Raw genomic sequence first — 17,466 nt, forward strand, 5'->3', positions numbered from 1 at the left:
TTTATTTTTTAACTTTTTTTATGCTCTAAACAATGTAATGACATGAAAAAAGCCCAATTTTGTCCTAAAACGTTTTCCCGGGTCTCAGGAGGATTTGAGTGAACTATTTTTGAAGTAAATATTGAGAGAGTGTTTATGAAAGAGTGAAGTGTTTGCGCTGATGTGCTGCTGTTGGGTGGAGTAGGAGGATATTTGTTTTTCCGAAAAGTTCCCTGTAAAACAGCTGAAGAGTTCCGCTCGCCGCACGCCTCGAACCACTCGCTCCTGAGGAACACATGGTGAGTCATTTCACTTTTCTAACCCACAAAACAAAAGACAGTAGGTACACCTCAGTATTCAGTTCCTGATTTACAAATGAATACATTCAGTGTGTCTGTTTTCAGGCTCCCTCTTCAGTTGTGTTATCATGTGAGTTTATAACATGCCATAAAATATTTTACACACAAACACAAAATATAGCAGCTTTAATTTACATTTTCATTTATGTGAATCATTCTTTCAAATAACGATTATTTTACTGTAAAAAAAATATAATCAATAAGTCATGACTGCATGTATTTTTCATTAATTAATTAATTAATTGTTTTTTTAAATTCTAAGTTAAGCAATTTTCAGCTTTTTTATAAGTTATACTAGATTCAACCTTTTTTAAAGCCAGTTTAATGTAATATAAAGTAAAGAGACTTGAAAGTCGATTGTACCTAAACATTTAAGGCAGTGTTTTTTTTTTTTTGGTAGTAAAACCATGGTCAGTTTTCTTATGAGAATGTTGGAAGTGTTGATTCTACATATTAATATTTAATTCGGCAGAAGCCATAGATCAAAAGTTTTTTTTTAGATAATCTCTTTCTCTTTCTCTTTCTCTCTCTCCCTCTCTCTCAATTCAATTCAATTCATATTGCTTTATTGGCATGACATACTTAGATACATATTGCCAAAGCATTGTACATTGTAAAAACAAAACAAAAATACATATAATATACATCCATAAATAAACAAAACAAAATACATGTAAAATACATCCATATATATATATATATATATATATACATTAATGGTACTACTAATGCAGATGTGTTCACTCTTTACTTCTTAGTTTGTGGCATTTATAAATATGTTGTGCTACCAAAGAGGAAGCAGGTCCTTCAGCAAGTAATATTCCTAGTTTGTCATTTTCATGGAGTGACTGGAACTCAGGAATAATCTGCTGGAGCAATTAAAGTGCCAGTAATATCGCAAGTAAAGTCAGCGGGAACTTTGGTGGTAAGTGATGGAGTACCAATAATGATGATCTCAGTTTTTTCCATATTTAGTTTCAGAAAATTAGAGTTAAGCCCAGTTTTAATATCCTGCACGCAAACAGAAATTTTGCCTGCATGACGTGTAGATTTGAATGTCATCAGCATAAAAATTATAGCTAAAGCCATGACGCTGTAGTATCTGACCCAGTGGTACAATATAAATAATAAACAACAAAGGCCCAAGAACGGAACCCTGGGGGACACCTTGTTTCAGGGGGCAGATCTGAAATCCCGAGCAGAAATATAAAACTGTCTGTCATATAGATATGAAGAGAACCAAGAAAGAGCAGTACCTGATATACCCACAACCGAAAGTCGAGAGATGAGTAAATCATGAGAGATAGTGTCAAAGGCAGAACTGAGGTCTAGTAACAGAAATAAAGATAGAAAGCCAGTGTTGCAAGAAAGTAATAAATCATTAACTACCTTTACAAGGGCAGTTTCTGTACTGTGTTGTGGACGGAAGCCAGACTGAAATGGGTCAAAGAAATTATAGGCAGTATGACACTATCGAAAATCTTTGTCCAGATTATGATGGAGATGTCTATTTTGAATAATTTTGGTTGTATGGCGTGCTGTGCCCTGCGGGGCTTTTACAAGTAATGTTTTTATCGCCAAATTGAAATTTCCAGTGGGAGTTAAAACCAGACCAAGATCATTATATTGTAAAGCATGTTGAAGTGTGGTGTTGTTTAAAGTAAATATATGTTTATGTTCTAGATTTCTTGGGTTTTTTCTGAAATACCATAATCTTAGTTTTTTGGATGTTGACTTCTAAGTTCCAGTCATGGCAGTATTTAGTTAAAATGTCAAGGTTGTTCTGGAGACCTTCTGGTGTTTTAGATAGAATTAGTAAGTCGTCAGCATACAGTAAATATTTGACTTCTGTGTGGAATAATTGTAGTCCTGGACTGTCTGATTGGTCCAGTAGATCTGCCAATTCATTGATATATATGTTAAATAAAGTCGGGCTGGGCTCCTCGCTGTTGAGAAAAATAGTCTGTCCTCTGCTGTCCAATTTTTACTGCACATTTATTTTGGTTATACATGTTTTTAATTAAGTCATATTTTTTACACCCTATGCCACTTTGAAGGATTTTATAAAACAATTCATTATGCCAAATGTCAAGAGTCAAAAGCCTTCGTAAAATCTGTGAAGCATGCAAATATTTTTCCCTCTTTCTTTAGGTGTACATGTTCATTTATTAATGTGTAGTGTGTGAATATGGTCAGTAGTTCGATGTTTAGGGAGGAAGCCAATTTGTGATCTGCTGATGACATTGTGCTGCTTTAAGAAAGATGAAATCCGAGAGTTGATTATAGAGCAAAACACTTTTGCCAAATGACTGGTTCCACATGTCCCTCTGTAGTTATTAGGATCTGTTTTGACTCCACTTTTAAAGATAGGAGAGATGAGTCCTGTGTTCCAGACCTCAGGAAAAACGCCTGAACTCAAAATCAAATTAAAAAGTTTGAGTAGTGCGCTCTGAAGCTCAGGAGAGCTGTTTTTAAGCATCTCATTTTTTATGTTGTCAGGGCCACAGGATTTCCTACATTTGAGGGATTTCAGTTTTCGGTAACACTTTAGAGTACTCTTCCTTCGTTAATGAATAACTACACAGGAACAAGTGACTAAAGCACTATTAACATTGTAGTAACTACTATTAACTAACAAGAAACTAATGATTTAGAAAGTAATAGTGCTCAGTTGAAACTGGTAGTTCACTATTAGCTAATCAATAACTACTATTTTTTCATATATATTCTGGAGAACTACTAAGAACTACTGTATACAGGCTCATAATTCATGTGAATTATGCATAATGTATAATTAATTCTAAAATGAAGGTCATGGTAACCCACCAGTAATGACTCACCGAATCATTCTAAATGAACTACTAATTACCTGGATCAGTATTTTAAAGTGAAAATCATCATAACTTCCTAATATTGACTGACGTCATTGTGAGCTTTTGAGATACATGTAAGGTTTTGGATAGTAATGACTCAAGTGTTACTACATCCTTCTGAAGAAACTACTAATTATTTGGATCAGTATTCTAAAGTGAAGACCACTGTAACCCACTAGTAATGATTTAAGTGTTACCAAATCTAACCAGGACCTTACAAAAACCTCAAAAGTTTACAATGACTTCAGTAATTAGGGAGATATCACGATCTTCACTTTAGAATACTGATCCAAATAATTAGTAATTCCTTCTGAAGAATTTGGTAATACTTGAGTCATTACTAGTGGGTTACCATGACCTTTACTTTAGAATTAATTATACATTATGTATTATTCATATTAATTATGAACCTGTATACAGTAGTTCAGTAGTTCTTGGGGATTAATAGTATTTATCAATTAGCTAATAGTGAACTACCACATTCAACTAAGCACTATTACTTACTAATTCATTAATCAGAGTTGCTTGTTAGTTACTAGTAGTTACTAGAGTGCTAATACTGCATTACTCGTGTGTTCTTGTGTAGTTATTCAGTAATGATGGAACAGTATTCTGTTCTTGTTGGGTTATTGGGTAATCTAGTGGATTTTGGTTGTTTTTGACACATGATTCAAGAGCAGTCAATTTTTCAAGGACTTTTAACTGGTTGGGATTATTCAGAGGGTCAGTTTGATGTGTATAGAGCTTCTCAAAATAATCTTTCCAAATCTGACCATCTTGAATGGCTAGTTCTTGTGGCTTTGTATTGTTGAGACTGTTCCAAGTGCTCCAGAACTGACCCTGATCAATTGTGTTTTCCATCTTCTGAAGTGTGTTGTTATAATAATCCAATTTCTTCTGTCTCAGTGTGTGTTTGTATTGTTTCAGAAGTTCTGAGTGCTTTAAGCGTAATTCTGAGTTGACTGGATCTTTGTGTTTTTGATTTGAAATTAATCGTAGTTCTTGTCTTATTGTTTTACAGTCATGGTCAAACCACTTCTCAGAAGGTTTTTGTTTAGCTCTATTTTTGTGTTTATATGTGGTAGTTTTATTTAAATGAGCCTTTTTTGCTATATTTTCAAAAATGTCATTAATCTCTCTCTCTCTCTCTCTCTCTCTCTCTCTCTCTCTCTCTCTCTCTCTCTCTCTCTCTCTCTCTCTCTCTCTCTCTCTCTCTCTCTCGCTCTCGCTCTCTCTCTCTCCCTCCGTGCGCTATCAGTCTCTTGTGAACTGAGTGGCAGGAGCTGTTGAGTTTCAGAGGGGATCCAGACATCATCCAGTGTGTGTGTTTGTGTGTATGAGTGTGTCATGAGTGTGTGGCCCCTGCTGCTGGTCTGTGTGCCGCTGTGTATCTTCACACGGGCGCTGGAGAGGATCGAGCTCCGCGCGGATCATGCGCTCACCTGTGGACAGGTACAGTACGGTCAACGCGTCTGTTTTCCTTGCTAGACAGTTCACTGTTTAAAGTTAGTAATAAACAAGCATATTGAGACTAAAGTAGCTAAAATGAGCTGAAAACATAAAACTGTTGTAAACCTGTTTGCGTTAGTGTAGTACAGTTGATTCGCCGAGGTTCCAGCTCAGACATGTTTCTACATGGATACAGTTACTGGGAATCTGCCTGTTTGCTGAGGGGCAGTGTGTGTGTGTGTGTGTGTGTGTGCGGGTTCAGTCTACTTAGGGACAAAATATCCCCACAAAGATGGCAATATCCAAAATCCTTGACTTTGTTTGGGCATGTCTTGGCCCCCTTATGAGGAGACAAGCTTATAAATCATGCAGAATGAAATATTTTGAGAATCTAAAAATGTTTGTAGTTTTGAAAGATAGGTTTACGTGTGTGTGTGTGTGTGTGTGTCTGTGATAGAGTGGGTGGATTTGTGTGAGTTTTAGGAAGTTAAATGTTTTCTTGTTTGCTGTGGAGAGTTGTATGCACGCACATGCGTGTCCTCTTGCAAAGCCAGCAGAGACATGCGGTTATCTACAACAATCTATGCATATCAAAAAATACCACTACATTTGCATGCATATACAACTGTAATACAGTTTTGTTTTATTGAAATGACAGTAATATAGACCTAAATGTAATTATTTTTTATTTTTATCCCTGAGTCTGATGATCCTGAAATATAGGCCTAGGTGTTATTGTCTTTAAGCAAAAGAAGCAAAACATATTTGATTTTGTCATTAAATATAACCTGTGCATGTTTTTGAAAGAATATATGGCTTTCTGTGTATGTGTATGTGTGTGTGTGTGTGTGTGTGTGTGTGTGTGTTATTTATGTGAGTGATTTCTGTTAGTGTGTTAATATGACTGAATGTTTGTTCATTTTTTTGTCTCTGTAGGGTATCATTCACTGTGAAGTAAAATCTGGTAAGAAAACATGGTAACACTTTACAATAACAGTACATAAATTATCATGTACTAATACCTTAATTAATAATTACTTGACTATGAACTAATGAAGAGTTAAGACATGTATTAATCAAGAACTAACTTAACTACGACATGAGTCATATGAATTACCGCATGAATAACACCACCTTAATTACATGTTAGTTCCTGCATGTTAGTTAATGTATTAATTAACACTTTGGGGTAAACTAAATCAAACGTGCTCTAGAAGAAAGATTCATGAAAATGGCACACTGCAAAATTGTTTATAAATTTTCCACCTGCAGCTGTCACAAATTAATTAATACATTAATTAACATGCAGGAACTAACATGTAATTAAGGTGGTGTTATTCATGCGGTAATTCATATGACTCATGTCGTAGTTAAGTTAGTTCGATTAATACATGTCTTAACTCTTCATTAGTTCATAGTCAAGTAATTATTAATTAAGGTATTAGTACATGATAATTCATGTACTGATATTGTAAAGTGTTACCGAAAACATAGACTAATGTGTGAATCAGCATATGGCGGATATTTCACATGACCAGCAAAACTTCACTGGCTTCATTTGTCTAATTGTCTTGTCGTAGGTGGCCCTACTTGCATTCAGGATGACGAGCATGTCTATGTGAGCAGTCTAGACGCCTACATTGTGCAGTGCCGAAAGCAGCAGACCTGGAGCTTGTGCCTGAAAGTCCTGGTGAACGTCACAGTCACAGGTACGTCATCGCAGCAGATTTGGGGGCTGAGTTCTCTGAACCGCAGGATTATTTCTTGAGGTGTGTTGACGTGTTCGATGCAGATCGACCTGTGGCAAGTGATGGCAGTGGTGATGAAGGGGCAGAGGAGATGCATGGAGGCGCTCATCAAGACGACCTTGACAACATGACATCTGCCGTCGCTGTTTGTGTGTGTTACGCGTACTCTTCACAGCGCCACTCCAGCACGCTCCGCTTCACAGTCACTTCTTCAGCGTTTGATGACAGCACTACACTGCAGGTCAAACAGAGGATCTATATACATTGGTGGCCAAAATGTTTAGAACACTAGTATCTTCAGCAGCTAAAAATGGTTTTAAGTCAGTTATTTCTATCTTCTGCTGGAGTGTGTCAGGAGGAAATATCAGATTACATTTCCAAACATTCATTTTGCCATTAATTGTAATAATCGTGTTTGATTTTAGTTTGCTCCACACAGAGATGTGATCTGATCATCTTCAGTCTGTCTGCAGTGACATGAAGAAACAGAACAAACTGAGACTAAATCCAGAAGAACTGTGTCTCTGCTTCAAGAAAGCTCCTGCGAAGCTCCTGAGAAACTCTGCTCGAGTGCAGCGAGGACAAAACCTGCTTTAAACACAAAGCATGCTCACAACAAATGCTGATTTCATTTAGTTCATAGAAGTTAAGAAAATCTATTTTTGACAGCATCCTCATTTTACAGCATTTTTACACAAGTGCCTAAAACTGTTAACAGCGCTGTAGCTCTGCAGGAGGTTTCTTGAAGCGTCTTGAGACACAGTTCTTCTGGATTTAGTCTCAGTTTGTTCTGTTTCTTCAATTAATGGCTAAATGAATGTTTGGAAATGTAAACTGATCTATCTATCTATCTATCTATCTATCTATCTATCTATCTATCTATCATATACCAATGGTCTAGCAAGCAGAACACCTTAATAACTGCTTAGCAAAACTCTAGCAACCACATTTCAGCTTTCAAATCTCTTTCTTATCTCTTTTAAATCTGCCCAAGTATTCAGATAAGACAAGGTTTACATACCTTTCAAACGGCAAGTTCTCTCAAGACTAGACTTAAAGCCTCAGCTTCAGAAATTTTTCATATTTTCGGCAAGCCTTTGTCAAGCTAATATTTAAAGTTTAATATTTAAAGTTTTTCTAGTTTGGTTTGGATTTGTAAAGTGTTGCACTGGATGAGCTGATTGTTTCAGATGTGTGTGTCAGGTTTGGATGTCTTTTGTGGTGGACTTACCGAAGGCAGAACTCGGCAATTCTGTCCTAGTGCATTCTTCATACAAAGCCGCCCAAAAACATGTCCGTCTTCCTCCAATAGAGGAAGGTAAATATGCTGTAAAACATGCACACCTCTTTCACTAAGTATTCGAGACACATAAATGACTGCTTACAGTAACATTCATTGATGGATGGCACCAATACATTTTTCTCTTCCAGTGTGTTCCAAGGGTTTGGATGCCATCTTCTGTAAAGGTAAGTTAACAGGTGTTCAGTTTACCTGTCTAGTTTACGTGACTGGTAGAGTGACAGTTACAAAGTTGCAGATCATGGGTTCAATTTCCAAGGCATCATGTATTCTGATGAAGTGTGTAGTTTGAACGCACTGTTAAAGTTCACACTGCCTCAGTGAATGCAAACAAACCTTGACCATGAAATCAAATATTACTGACAAACACTAATCCATTATGGAAATGTTTACCCAAAAGACAAAATTCATTCATATAGGGCAGCTCAGGGGAAAGTCACAGGTTACTGGTTTAGTGTCATGAAAGTAAATATTGGTTATTGCTAAGTATTACAGCACACTTAGTAAGGTTTTGTTTCACATGTTTCAGCAACAATAAAAATTTGATTCTCAACATCACACCCTAAGATAATTTGGGTGGCTCGAGAAATTCCTTTAAATCAGTAATTGATAATGTATTCATATAATGTATTTACATGTCATACAGTGCTGTCCACAGTTGATACCCTTGACAAATATGAGCTAAACAAGCCATAGAAAAATTTACCTTTCATTAAAATATATTTTTTATTACTCAAAAAGCTTTTTATGAAAGTAAAATAACTGAAAGAAAATTATATTTGTAATCGAAAGAAAATATATAGACTATATAAAGAGAGAAATGTTCTCTCAACTGTTCTTTCAACTGCTTTTATTTCCTGTTAATTTCTTAACGTGTAAATGTTTGTTTAAAAAGAAAAACATAAAAAGGTAAACAACTGAGAAATAAACTGAACAATTTTCACAGGAATTTGACAAACAGAAAGGGAATAATGAGTCCCTGAATAAAGTGTGCATCTCATCCTCATAGACTGCACTAGATTCGATTTGCCAGGTCTTGCTGTGAGATGTTACTCCACTCTTCCAGCAAGGCACTGGCAAGCTCTCGAACACGTCTGGGGGGACTAGGGCTGTGAAGGGGCAGAACATTTCTGGTAAACTCTGGTTACACATGGTTTAGCACAGCAAGGATGGTCAGCTGTGGTCTTATTACATTATCCCCTGGTTTCACAAAGGTGATCAGGAACCCTGGACCTCTTGTACTTTCCTTAGTTATTATAACTATTACATTACTTGCCTGCCGGAAGGCCCAGTTTTAACTTTGTGTCAGGGTTATTTAGATGCTAATTTAATAATATGTTGGTACTTGATGGACCTTGTATCCCAACAAGATATCCAGTGCCTCCACCATACTTTATCACAAAGGTGAATTCAGAAACCAGAGTGAACTAGAACCAGGAACCCAAGAAATGCAAAGAGTTCACCAACAAGGCATCTATACATGGACAAGACTTTAACAAGAACAGAAGAAAACACAAGGGCTTATATACGCTGGGGTTAACATGACCAACTAGACGCATCTAAAACAATCAGGAGCTGGTGGCCAAAGTGGAGCAGAAGACCACAACAGTGGATCAGGAGACACAGAGAGTTTATGGACATGGTCGTGTCAGAGCAGACATAGAGTTCAGGAGAGCTCTCTGTGGCTGTATCAGAGCAGATATAGAGCTTAAGAGTGGACGCCGCCGCCTCGGGAGGAAAAGGGAAGTGTATGTGATCCAAGCATACAAGTTGGCGGTTCCCATTATAGGAAATGCAGTCAACAGTGAAAAGACCTCTGGGAGAAACTTGGGAAAACTGGGTGAGGGAGGACTGAGCCTACCAGACTTGGGGACCAGCAGACTTGGAACCACTGAGCAAGGGACCTCCACAGTAGGGAGCTCTGGGTCTATTCCAGGGTAGAGCCAGCAGAGCGGATGACCAGAGCGGAGCCAGCGGATCTGGTGACCAGGGTGGAGCTGGAGACCACCATGGTGGATCAGGCAGAGCTGTCACAAGGTTAGTAATGGCCTCTGTGGTAAAGAGTTCAGGGACGACCTCCGTGGTTGTGACAGGAGAGTCTCAAATGCCTAGGGATCGCTCTTGTGGCCTTAGATGCGACGTTCATGATGCCCAGAAACACTGGTGTGGTGTCCGTGATGGCTGCAGACTCTAGTGAAGTGTCCATGTTGTGATCAGTCTCGTCCTCCCCGAGACCGGTCCAATGGCTGAGATGGTGCAGGCTGCTGACATAAGTGTTGGCTCAAGCCCTGCGTCTGCCGAAGCTTGAGGACCTTTTCCCTTTCTCCCACAGTAAAGGGGGATCCACTCAGTTGAAGAACATGCTCCACAAATTGCTGAAAGTCCTTGAGGGAACGCTATCCCTGGCAAAGAAGGATCTGCTTTGCTAGATCCATAACAGCGGTCGGTTGTTCTGTGATGTTGGTGCAGGTGCAAACAAGCGGAGGCGATCTATTTGCAGGGAGTTTAATGAAGTAAAAATAATCAAAGTACCAGAAACAGAGATAACCAGGAACAAAAACATGGGTAAACTGAACAAGTCAGAAGTCAGAAAGAGCTTTATTGCCACGGATGTTTGCGCGTACAAGGAATTTGTTTTAGTGTCACAAACTTCTAGTACACAGAGACAACAACACACAGGTAATAAAACATAAGATGAGAATAAAAATACACATGTATATATAAATAAACAAAAAAATGGAAAAATAAATAGAAAAATAAAATAAATGTTATTTATTTTACATTCAACAACTGACAAAGCGCAGGGTCTATTTATACACAAGAGAACAAAAGGAACCAATGAGTTACTATGGGAACTAACAAGCAGATGGATGCGGTCCAATGAGTGGCTATGGCTACTAATGAGGGTAAATATGGAGACAAACAAGGCTCACAGCAGACAAGGACAGAACACACACACACACACACACACACACACACACACAGGTCCGTAACAGGTAACAGGTCCGTTCATAGTTTTTGGAGACTTTTAACCCCAAAACCCAATTAGTGTCTGCAATCTCCAACTATGATTCTTGTAGATTCATTGGCTACTTAAACAATCCTCCAATCCTCCTCCCTGTGTGGGGCCAATATATATCATTTTGGCACACAAACTTTGGAGAAAAACACTTTTTTCAAAGATGTGTAGTCCAGGCCCATCAGTAGGACCTTCTCTCATTGGCTTTGTTTTCCAGTAGCACCCAAGCTGCACAAGAAAACTGACAATGTGACAGGAGCAATGATACTGTATGTGGCCAATGCAGATCAAGAGAGATTTCAGGAGTTTAACGCGTGCCAGAAGCGGGACAGGAAGGGACCCTGTGTTAAGGTGGAATGGGTATGTCACGCTCCTTTGTAATACATTTGCATTTAATTGCTTCATTTAAGTTTTAACTTGTTTGTCTGTCTCTTCCTTAATGAAAAGGAAAATGCCAGCCACGAGTTCAAGATTTCACTCAGCTCTGTCGCCCCCTGTCTGTGCTTTGAGGTAACGGCACCAAATATTTATTTACATTCATATTTATTCATTTAGCAGACACTTTTATCCAAAGTGACTTAAGAGGAATACAACAAGTGATTCATCATAAGCAGGCAATAAAACACAAGAAGTGTTTGTAATACAAAGTTTCAGACATGGTTTAGAATAGTACAACAGGGAGGGATTAAGGAAAAGTTAAATTATTGAATTAATTATTGAATTAACAGATAAATAGAAATGCATCATATATTAAATTATTGCATACAAACATACAGAATAAATTTGTTATATAAGTTCCATTGACTGAAGACTGAAAGCTAATACAGCGATGTTTATATTAGAACATGTGAAAATTATGTTAAAAAAACTGTCTACCAAGAAATTAAATATTAGCTAGTAGTATTATTCTTTTTGCAGATTTTCTTGCTTTTTTACTGATTCTTATTCTGTTTCTACTTTTGCATAGATTTGGGGACAATTTCTCCGAAGAGAGTATTGCCCATTTTTGAACGAAACAGGTATGGCATTCAAAAATATGAAAAATATTTAGCCGCAGAGTTTACAGGCTGGAAGTGGTTTTCTAGTGGGCACACTCTTTTCACGTTGAACCAAAGAGGACGCAGCATTAAAGCAGCTTTGAAACCTCCATTCCACAGGCTCTGTAGATTTCCACTGTAAGCTCATATACTATAAATGGGACTTTTGTTTGTTGTGACAAACTGAGGAAAGCATGGGAATGATATTCTTCGATAATCGTGCATGCTACAGATGCTGTCCATAGAGCGTCAGCTCAGAGAATAACAATGCAGTCAGTGCAAACACTGTATAACATCATGAGTGTCTGGTTCTGGTTTCGTTCTCAGCGGTCTCAGGCTCCAGCGTGTCCGTGTCTTTGGCAGAGAATAAAACTCGTCACAAGCAGCCAGCTCTGGTCTGGAGCCTCAGCGCCCCCTGCAGACTGGAGGCTCAGCTGTGGTTGTGTAGGAAGGACTCAGGACTGGACAGCAGCTGCCATGCGGTCAGCGGCAGATCTCTGGTCCACACCCGGCTGAACGACAGCTGGAAGGAGACCAACAACAGACACTGGGTGCGAACATGTACTCCTATGGGATGGGACCCAGTTACTTGATGGTGAAGTTTAATATTCCGGGTTAGGGGTCCATTAAAATCATTAGAACAAGAACTGTAAGCAATAATAATGGTGAGGCTTCACTTACAGTATAAGCTAGAGAAAACTGTTTACTTCTCTAATGCTTACTTTTTCTTTCATCTGTTGCAGCAGTTGGAAGGAGAGTTTTTACAAGTGGATCGCCATCCTTCATTGTGTGTGCAGGTACCTAATGCAAATTTGATTACATTTGCAGTCTATTTCTGACATACCTGTGTGTTTTGGGGAACTGGCAGCATTGTGTCTCTTGTCCAGGTTAAAGTGGCAGGAATGGATGGTTACCTGGGACCAGTATGTCCTTTTGAAGGCAAGAACTCACATCCATTAGTTCTGATTAGAGAGCAGTTTTAATGTACCATAGTACTTCAGTTCAGCAACATAATGCATTGCAGATGAACCAGACGGTGATTTAATAACAGCTGATTGTTTGACTGTTGCAGTGGAGAGGGCTCGCTGGAGCGTCCTGCTGGTGCTGTGTGCGCTGCTAGTGTGCCTGTCAGTGCTGGCTGCCTATGAAGTGCAGGGGACACTGAAGAGTGAGTAGAACACGGATCACACAACAACATGAAGCAGCACAACTGTTTTCAACACTGAGAATAATCAGAAATGCTTCTTGAGCAGCAAATCAGCATATTAGAATGATTTCTGAAGATCGTGTGACACTGAAGACTGGAGTAATGATGCTGAAAATACAGCTGCGCATCACAGAAATAAATTACAGTTTAACAGAGATTCACATAGAAACAGCTGTTTGAAATTGTAATAATATTTCACAATATTACTGTTTTTACTGTATTAATGATCAAGTAAATGCAGGCTTTGTGCACGATCAAGGCTCAGAAACATAGCAAGGACATCGTTAAAATAATCCACGTGACATCAGTACTTTAACCGTAATTTTACAAAGCTACGAGAATACTTTTTGTGTGCAAAGGAAAAATGGCCAAAAATAACGACTTTATTCAACAATTCTTCTCCCCGAGGTACCATCTTCCGCCATTTTGGAGAGTACCCCAGAATGTAATCAACCTAATCAGTGTTGTTTACGTTCAGTATGCGCATGCTGTCTACTGAACGTAAACAAATTCCCTTTCAAGGAAAGTCTGTTCACTACGTGGCCATATTTGCAACGCCTCCGGGCAGCTCGAAGGCCCTGTCCCAAATGGAACACTTCATGTGCACTTGCGGTCTTACAATGGCCGCCGCGTGCGTGTGTCCGTTAAGTCCACGAGACCGTAGGGTGTCCCATTCCTAATTTTAGCGTTCAGAAGGGTGCTCGCGAGCGCCCCCTTTGCAGCCATTGTGCGCCCTCGATCTGCACTTCTGCCGAGCTCCGCAGCAGACTTCTACCCGACAGTCAAAGCAGCATTACGTCATGAACGTGCAGACTCAGAGGAAGACCGCAAGGGTTTAGGGTGCCATTTGCCACAGGGCCTAACAAGACCAAGTCCTATCTAAATGAATGGGGGAATCCTGAAATCTCAAAAACTGAACTCACAATTAAATTACATATTTCAAATCAGCAACAGAATCTGAAATGAACTGCCCCATGGATGTTGTTGCTTATGCTCAAATAGCATTAGAAAAGCTTACTTTCAGGCTTAGACAAGCCAATTTTGACTGTGCATTATTTCTATGGAAACCGGAGCTTCTAAGGGCTGCTGCAGTGATGCAATGACTTTACCAATCAGCGATTGGCTCTTTCATTTAGAAGGCGGGATTATCCCGCCATATTGCGTGTTGCAGTTTCTCCCATTCGTAAGCATAGAGTGAACCGTCTTTGTATACAGCGAGTAAAATAAGTATTGAACATGTCACCATTTTTCTCAGTAAATATGGTTCTAAAGGTGCTGTTATGACATTTTCACCAGATGTCGGCAACAACAACAAGTAATCCATACATACAAAGAGAACAAAACAATGAAGTTCTGTGTAATAAAATGGACCGACACAGGGGGGAAAGTATTGAGCTACTGAAATGTGTTTAATACTTAGTACAAAAGGCTCTGTTGGTAACGAGAGCTTCAAGACGCTCCTGCAGGAGAAACTAGCGGCATGCGTTGCTCATCTTGAAGGATCTGTGGGTCTCTTCTATGAACTCTGACCTTTAGTTCTTATTTTCTATTGGATTGAAGTCAGGTGATTGTCTGGCCGTTCTAGCAGCTTTACTTTCTTTCTCTGAAACCCGTCCAGAGTTTGCTTGGCTGTGTTTGGGATCATTGTCAGCCTCGTTTCATCTTCATCTTCATCATCCTGGTTCTGTAGCTGTTGGGACTGAAGCAGCTAATATCCATCTCCACTGACGAGGGGCAGGATTGCTTTCTAATTACTGAGAGATTTCAGCTGGTGTCTTGGCTTTCCATGCCTTTTTGAACCTCCCTTTCTTCATGTGTTCAGTACTTTTTCTCTGTGACGCTTCACTTTATTACACATAACTTCATTTCTGAACTTATTAGTATGTATGGATTACTTGGGTTGTTACCGACATCTGGTGAAAATTTCAAGTCAACAGCTCCTTTAGAAATATATTTACTGAGAAAAATGGTGACGTGTTCAATACTTATTTTACCCGCTGTACATATAGTCTTTGACGTAAACAACACTAATTACGTTGACTACTTAATACAGTTTACATTATTTCTGCAATTGTGATTTTTGTTTAAAACGTGCTAATAAAAGTGCTAATAACCCTTCTCTCTCTATAACAGGCTGTGTGTTCAGATGGCTGAAGGTGGACGATGTGAACGGTGAGTTTCCTTCTTGCTCTCATCTCTCACGCTGGTCAGTTCCTGTAGTTGTTGTGACTGAGGGTCATGTGTTTTCAGCCGCCGCAGGGGGCGTGGAGGTGCTGCTGGTGTGTCCTCCCGATGCCGACTGTGCCGTCGCTGAGCCGGTGTGTCGCCTGTGCTCCAGTCTGTCCGCCATGGGCTTCAGCGTCTCTCTGGACCTGTGGAGCCGCTCGGAGATCAGCGCCCTGGGGCCCGTGCCCTGGCTGCACTCCTGTCTGGACCGGGTTCAGCGGCGCGGGGGCAAGGCGGTTCTGGTCATGACCCCGGCAGCCTGCCAGCGGGCCGAGAAATGGGGCTGTCGAGTTGCCCAGCAGAACCCGGAAGAAGAAAGGGGTGTCCAGTCGCTGACGTGCTCCGAGGTCTTCGACGCATCGCTGAGCTGCATTCTGGCCGACTATCTGCTGGGTCAAGCCAGAGAGCGGTTCATCCTGGTCCGGTTTGACGGGCAGAGCCCTGTGACGGCCCTGCCGGAGTTCTTCAGGGAACTGCCTTTGTTCAGCCTGCCTTCTCAAAGTCTGGACTTCATAATGGAGCTGAGGCGAGGGGCTGGTAAAGGACAGAGAGTATCAGAGCACTGGGTGCGAGCGGTGGCGTCCAGAGCAGTGTCACGCTCGCTCCGAGGGCTCCCTCAGGACTCTGTAAATCCTGGGGCGGAGGAAGCCTGGGAAACTGTCCCGCTACAGCCCTGCTCTCCACACCAAAACAAGCACTGAAGCCTGGGTCTAAACTAGTCTTAGCCAGACCTCTGCTTAAACAGCACCAGGTCAGGAACCAGAATAAACTGATAAAAACATCACCGTAATCCACCGCACTCCAGTCCAACGCTTAACATCTGGAGAAGACAAAAGCTGAAACACATCCAGCATTCAAGTCCAAGTCCATAATAACTCTTCCTTCAGTGAAAAAGTGCATCTGCTGTTGTCTCTCACATCAAACCCCAGCCACATATTAGTTTAGAGCTGTTCTGGCTTGTAAACGCTGCTTGATCTGCAGATTTCTCTCCTGATTCACACCAGAACACTTTTTCACTGAAGGAAGAGTTATTATGGATTATGGACTTGGACTTGAATGCTGGATGTGTTTCTGCGTTTGTCTTCTCCAGATGTTAACTGATGGACTGGAGTGCTGTGGATTATTGTGATGTTTTTATCAGACTCTCATTCTGACGGCACCCATTCACTGCAGAGCATCCATTGCTGAGACACTGATGCAGAGACACATTTCTACAAACCTGATGAAGAAACACACTCATCTTGATCTCGGATGATCTGAGGGTGAACACATTTTCAGCACATTTTTAGTGAACTCTTCCCTTAATGTGTGCACACATGTAGTGCAGCTCAGCAAAATTTCACAAGTGAAATCCAGTCATTTCAAAAGGAGTCCATGTGATCTGGAGTTTTGCATGTTCATGTTGATCATGTGGATTCAGCTCTTTCACAGACAGAAAGCTGCTTGGTTTGAAAGTGACTTCTGTGTGAGCTGTGCTTCATGTATCACTATTGACAACAGACAATGGAGGTTTTACACCCATGAAATCTTGTCTAAATTGCTAATGTGACACACCGTTAGACAGGAAGACACCGTGTGACCCACGTGCACATGCTGGATGGTGTTCATCTAAAATAGACTGTGCAGAACATTTACTGAACAGAACTGCATAGCCTAAGAGGCGATTTCAGAAACTGCCCAGGTCTAAATGAACTCAGAAATTGATGTAAAAATGTATATATGATATGTAAACATATACCTTATCTCAAGCTCAGAATAGAGTCTGCAGGATGGACCAGAGCTTGTTTTACATAAGGAACCACCACAGACCAGCTGGACTCCCGCTTTAAAACACGAAGACACACACAACACGACACAATTCCAAAGACAAATGAAAAAAGGTCAAGATTGTGAGAGGAGTCACTTTTTTCCTCTGACTAGTGCACAATTAAACTGCCATGCCTTTTGGAGCAATGAGGAGGCACAAAGCTAGATCTCTCGTATAAGATGTAACTGTAAGCTTTTGAGTCATGTGTCCGGTTACATGAATGATTTGTCTTTTGTCAATATTTTATTTAATTTTTTATACAGTAAGAAGTGTGACAACTATAGCCCCAGTCTCCTCTATTGGTTTAATTGAATAATAATATTCAACAACTTGAGATTTTTTTTATTTTATTTTTTTTATTAAATGGCATGACGTGTTTTAAAATTGTATTTTAAGTTATGTAAAGAGATACAATCATGCAAACTGACACACAATGTCTTTTTGTGTGCCAGTCCACATGAT

At 39.9% G+C, this 17,466-nt stretch overlaps 1 protein-coding gene across 4 annotated transcripts; it reads left to right on the plus strand.

The window, feature by feature from the left end:
- The first annotated feature begins 214 nt into the window (after positions 1-214).
- Positions 215-17,338, plus strand: wu:fl23c11 (interleukin-17 receptor C). 4 transcript variants are annotated; one of them, XM_058785053.1, is made up of 16 exons: positions 215-278; positions 4,470-4,663; positions 5,597-5,624; positions 6,241-6,369; positions 6,453-6,649; positions 7,612-7,726; positions 7,840-7,875; positions 10,945-11,087; positions 11,175-11,237; positions 11,695-11,746; positions 12,092-12,315; positions 12,508-12,561; positions 12,652-12,703; positions 12,837-12,932; positions 15,105-15,143; positions 15,222-17,338. In XM_058785053.1, the coding sequence occupies exons 2-16, from the start codon at positions 4,559-4,561 to the stop codon at positions 15,896-15,898; spliced, it is 2,010 nt and encodes a 669-aa protein (XP_058641036.1). In that variant the 5' UTR covers positions 215-278; positions 4,470-4,558; the 3' UTR covers positions 15,899-17,338. The 4 variants fall into 4 exon arrangements, with proteins under 4 accessions (XP_058641036.1, XP_058641034.1, XP_058641037.1 ...); XM_058785051.1 differs by lacking the exon at positions 215-278 and adding an exon at positions 1,164-1,263; XM_058785054.1 differs by lacking the exon at positions 215-278 and adding an exon at positions 1,164-1,263 and having other exon boundaries at positions 10,948-11,087.
- The last annotated feature ends 128 nt before the right edge of the window (positions 17,339-17,466 follow it).

Source organism: Onychostoma macrolepis, chromosome 08 (genome assembly GCF_012432095.1).
Source record: "Onychostoma macrolepis isolate SWU-2019 chromosome 08, ASM1243209v1, whole genome shotgun sequence".
NCBI classification, from domain to species: Eukaryota; Metazoa; Chordata; class Actinopteri; order Cypriniformes; family Cyprinidae; genus Onychostoma; species Onychostoma macrolepis.

Excerpts from the sequence above, each read along its gene's own strand:
- wu:fl23c11 (XM_058785053.1), top strand. The coding sequence starts at position 4,559 with ATGAGTGTGTGGCCCCTGCTGCTGGTCTGTGTGCCGCTGTGTATCTTC. Across the intron at positions 5,625-6,240 it reads TCACTGTGAAGTAAAATCTG|GTGGCCCTACTTGCATTCAG; the intron begins GTAAGAAAACAT and ends GTCTTGTCGTAG. Across the intron at positions 11,088-11,174 it reads CCTGTGTTAAGGTGGAATGG|GAAAATGCCAGCCACGAGTT; the intron begins GTATGTCACGCT and ends CTTAATGAAAAG.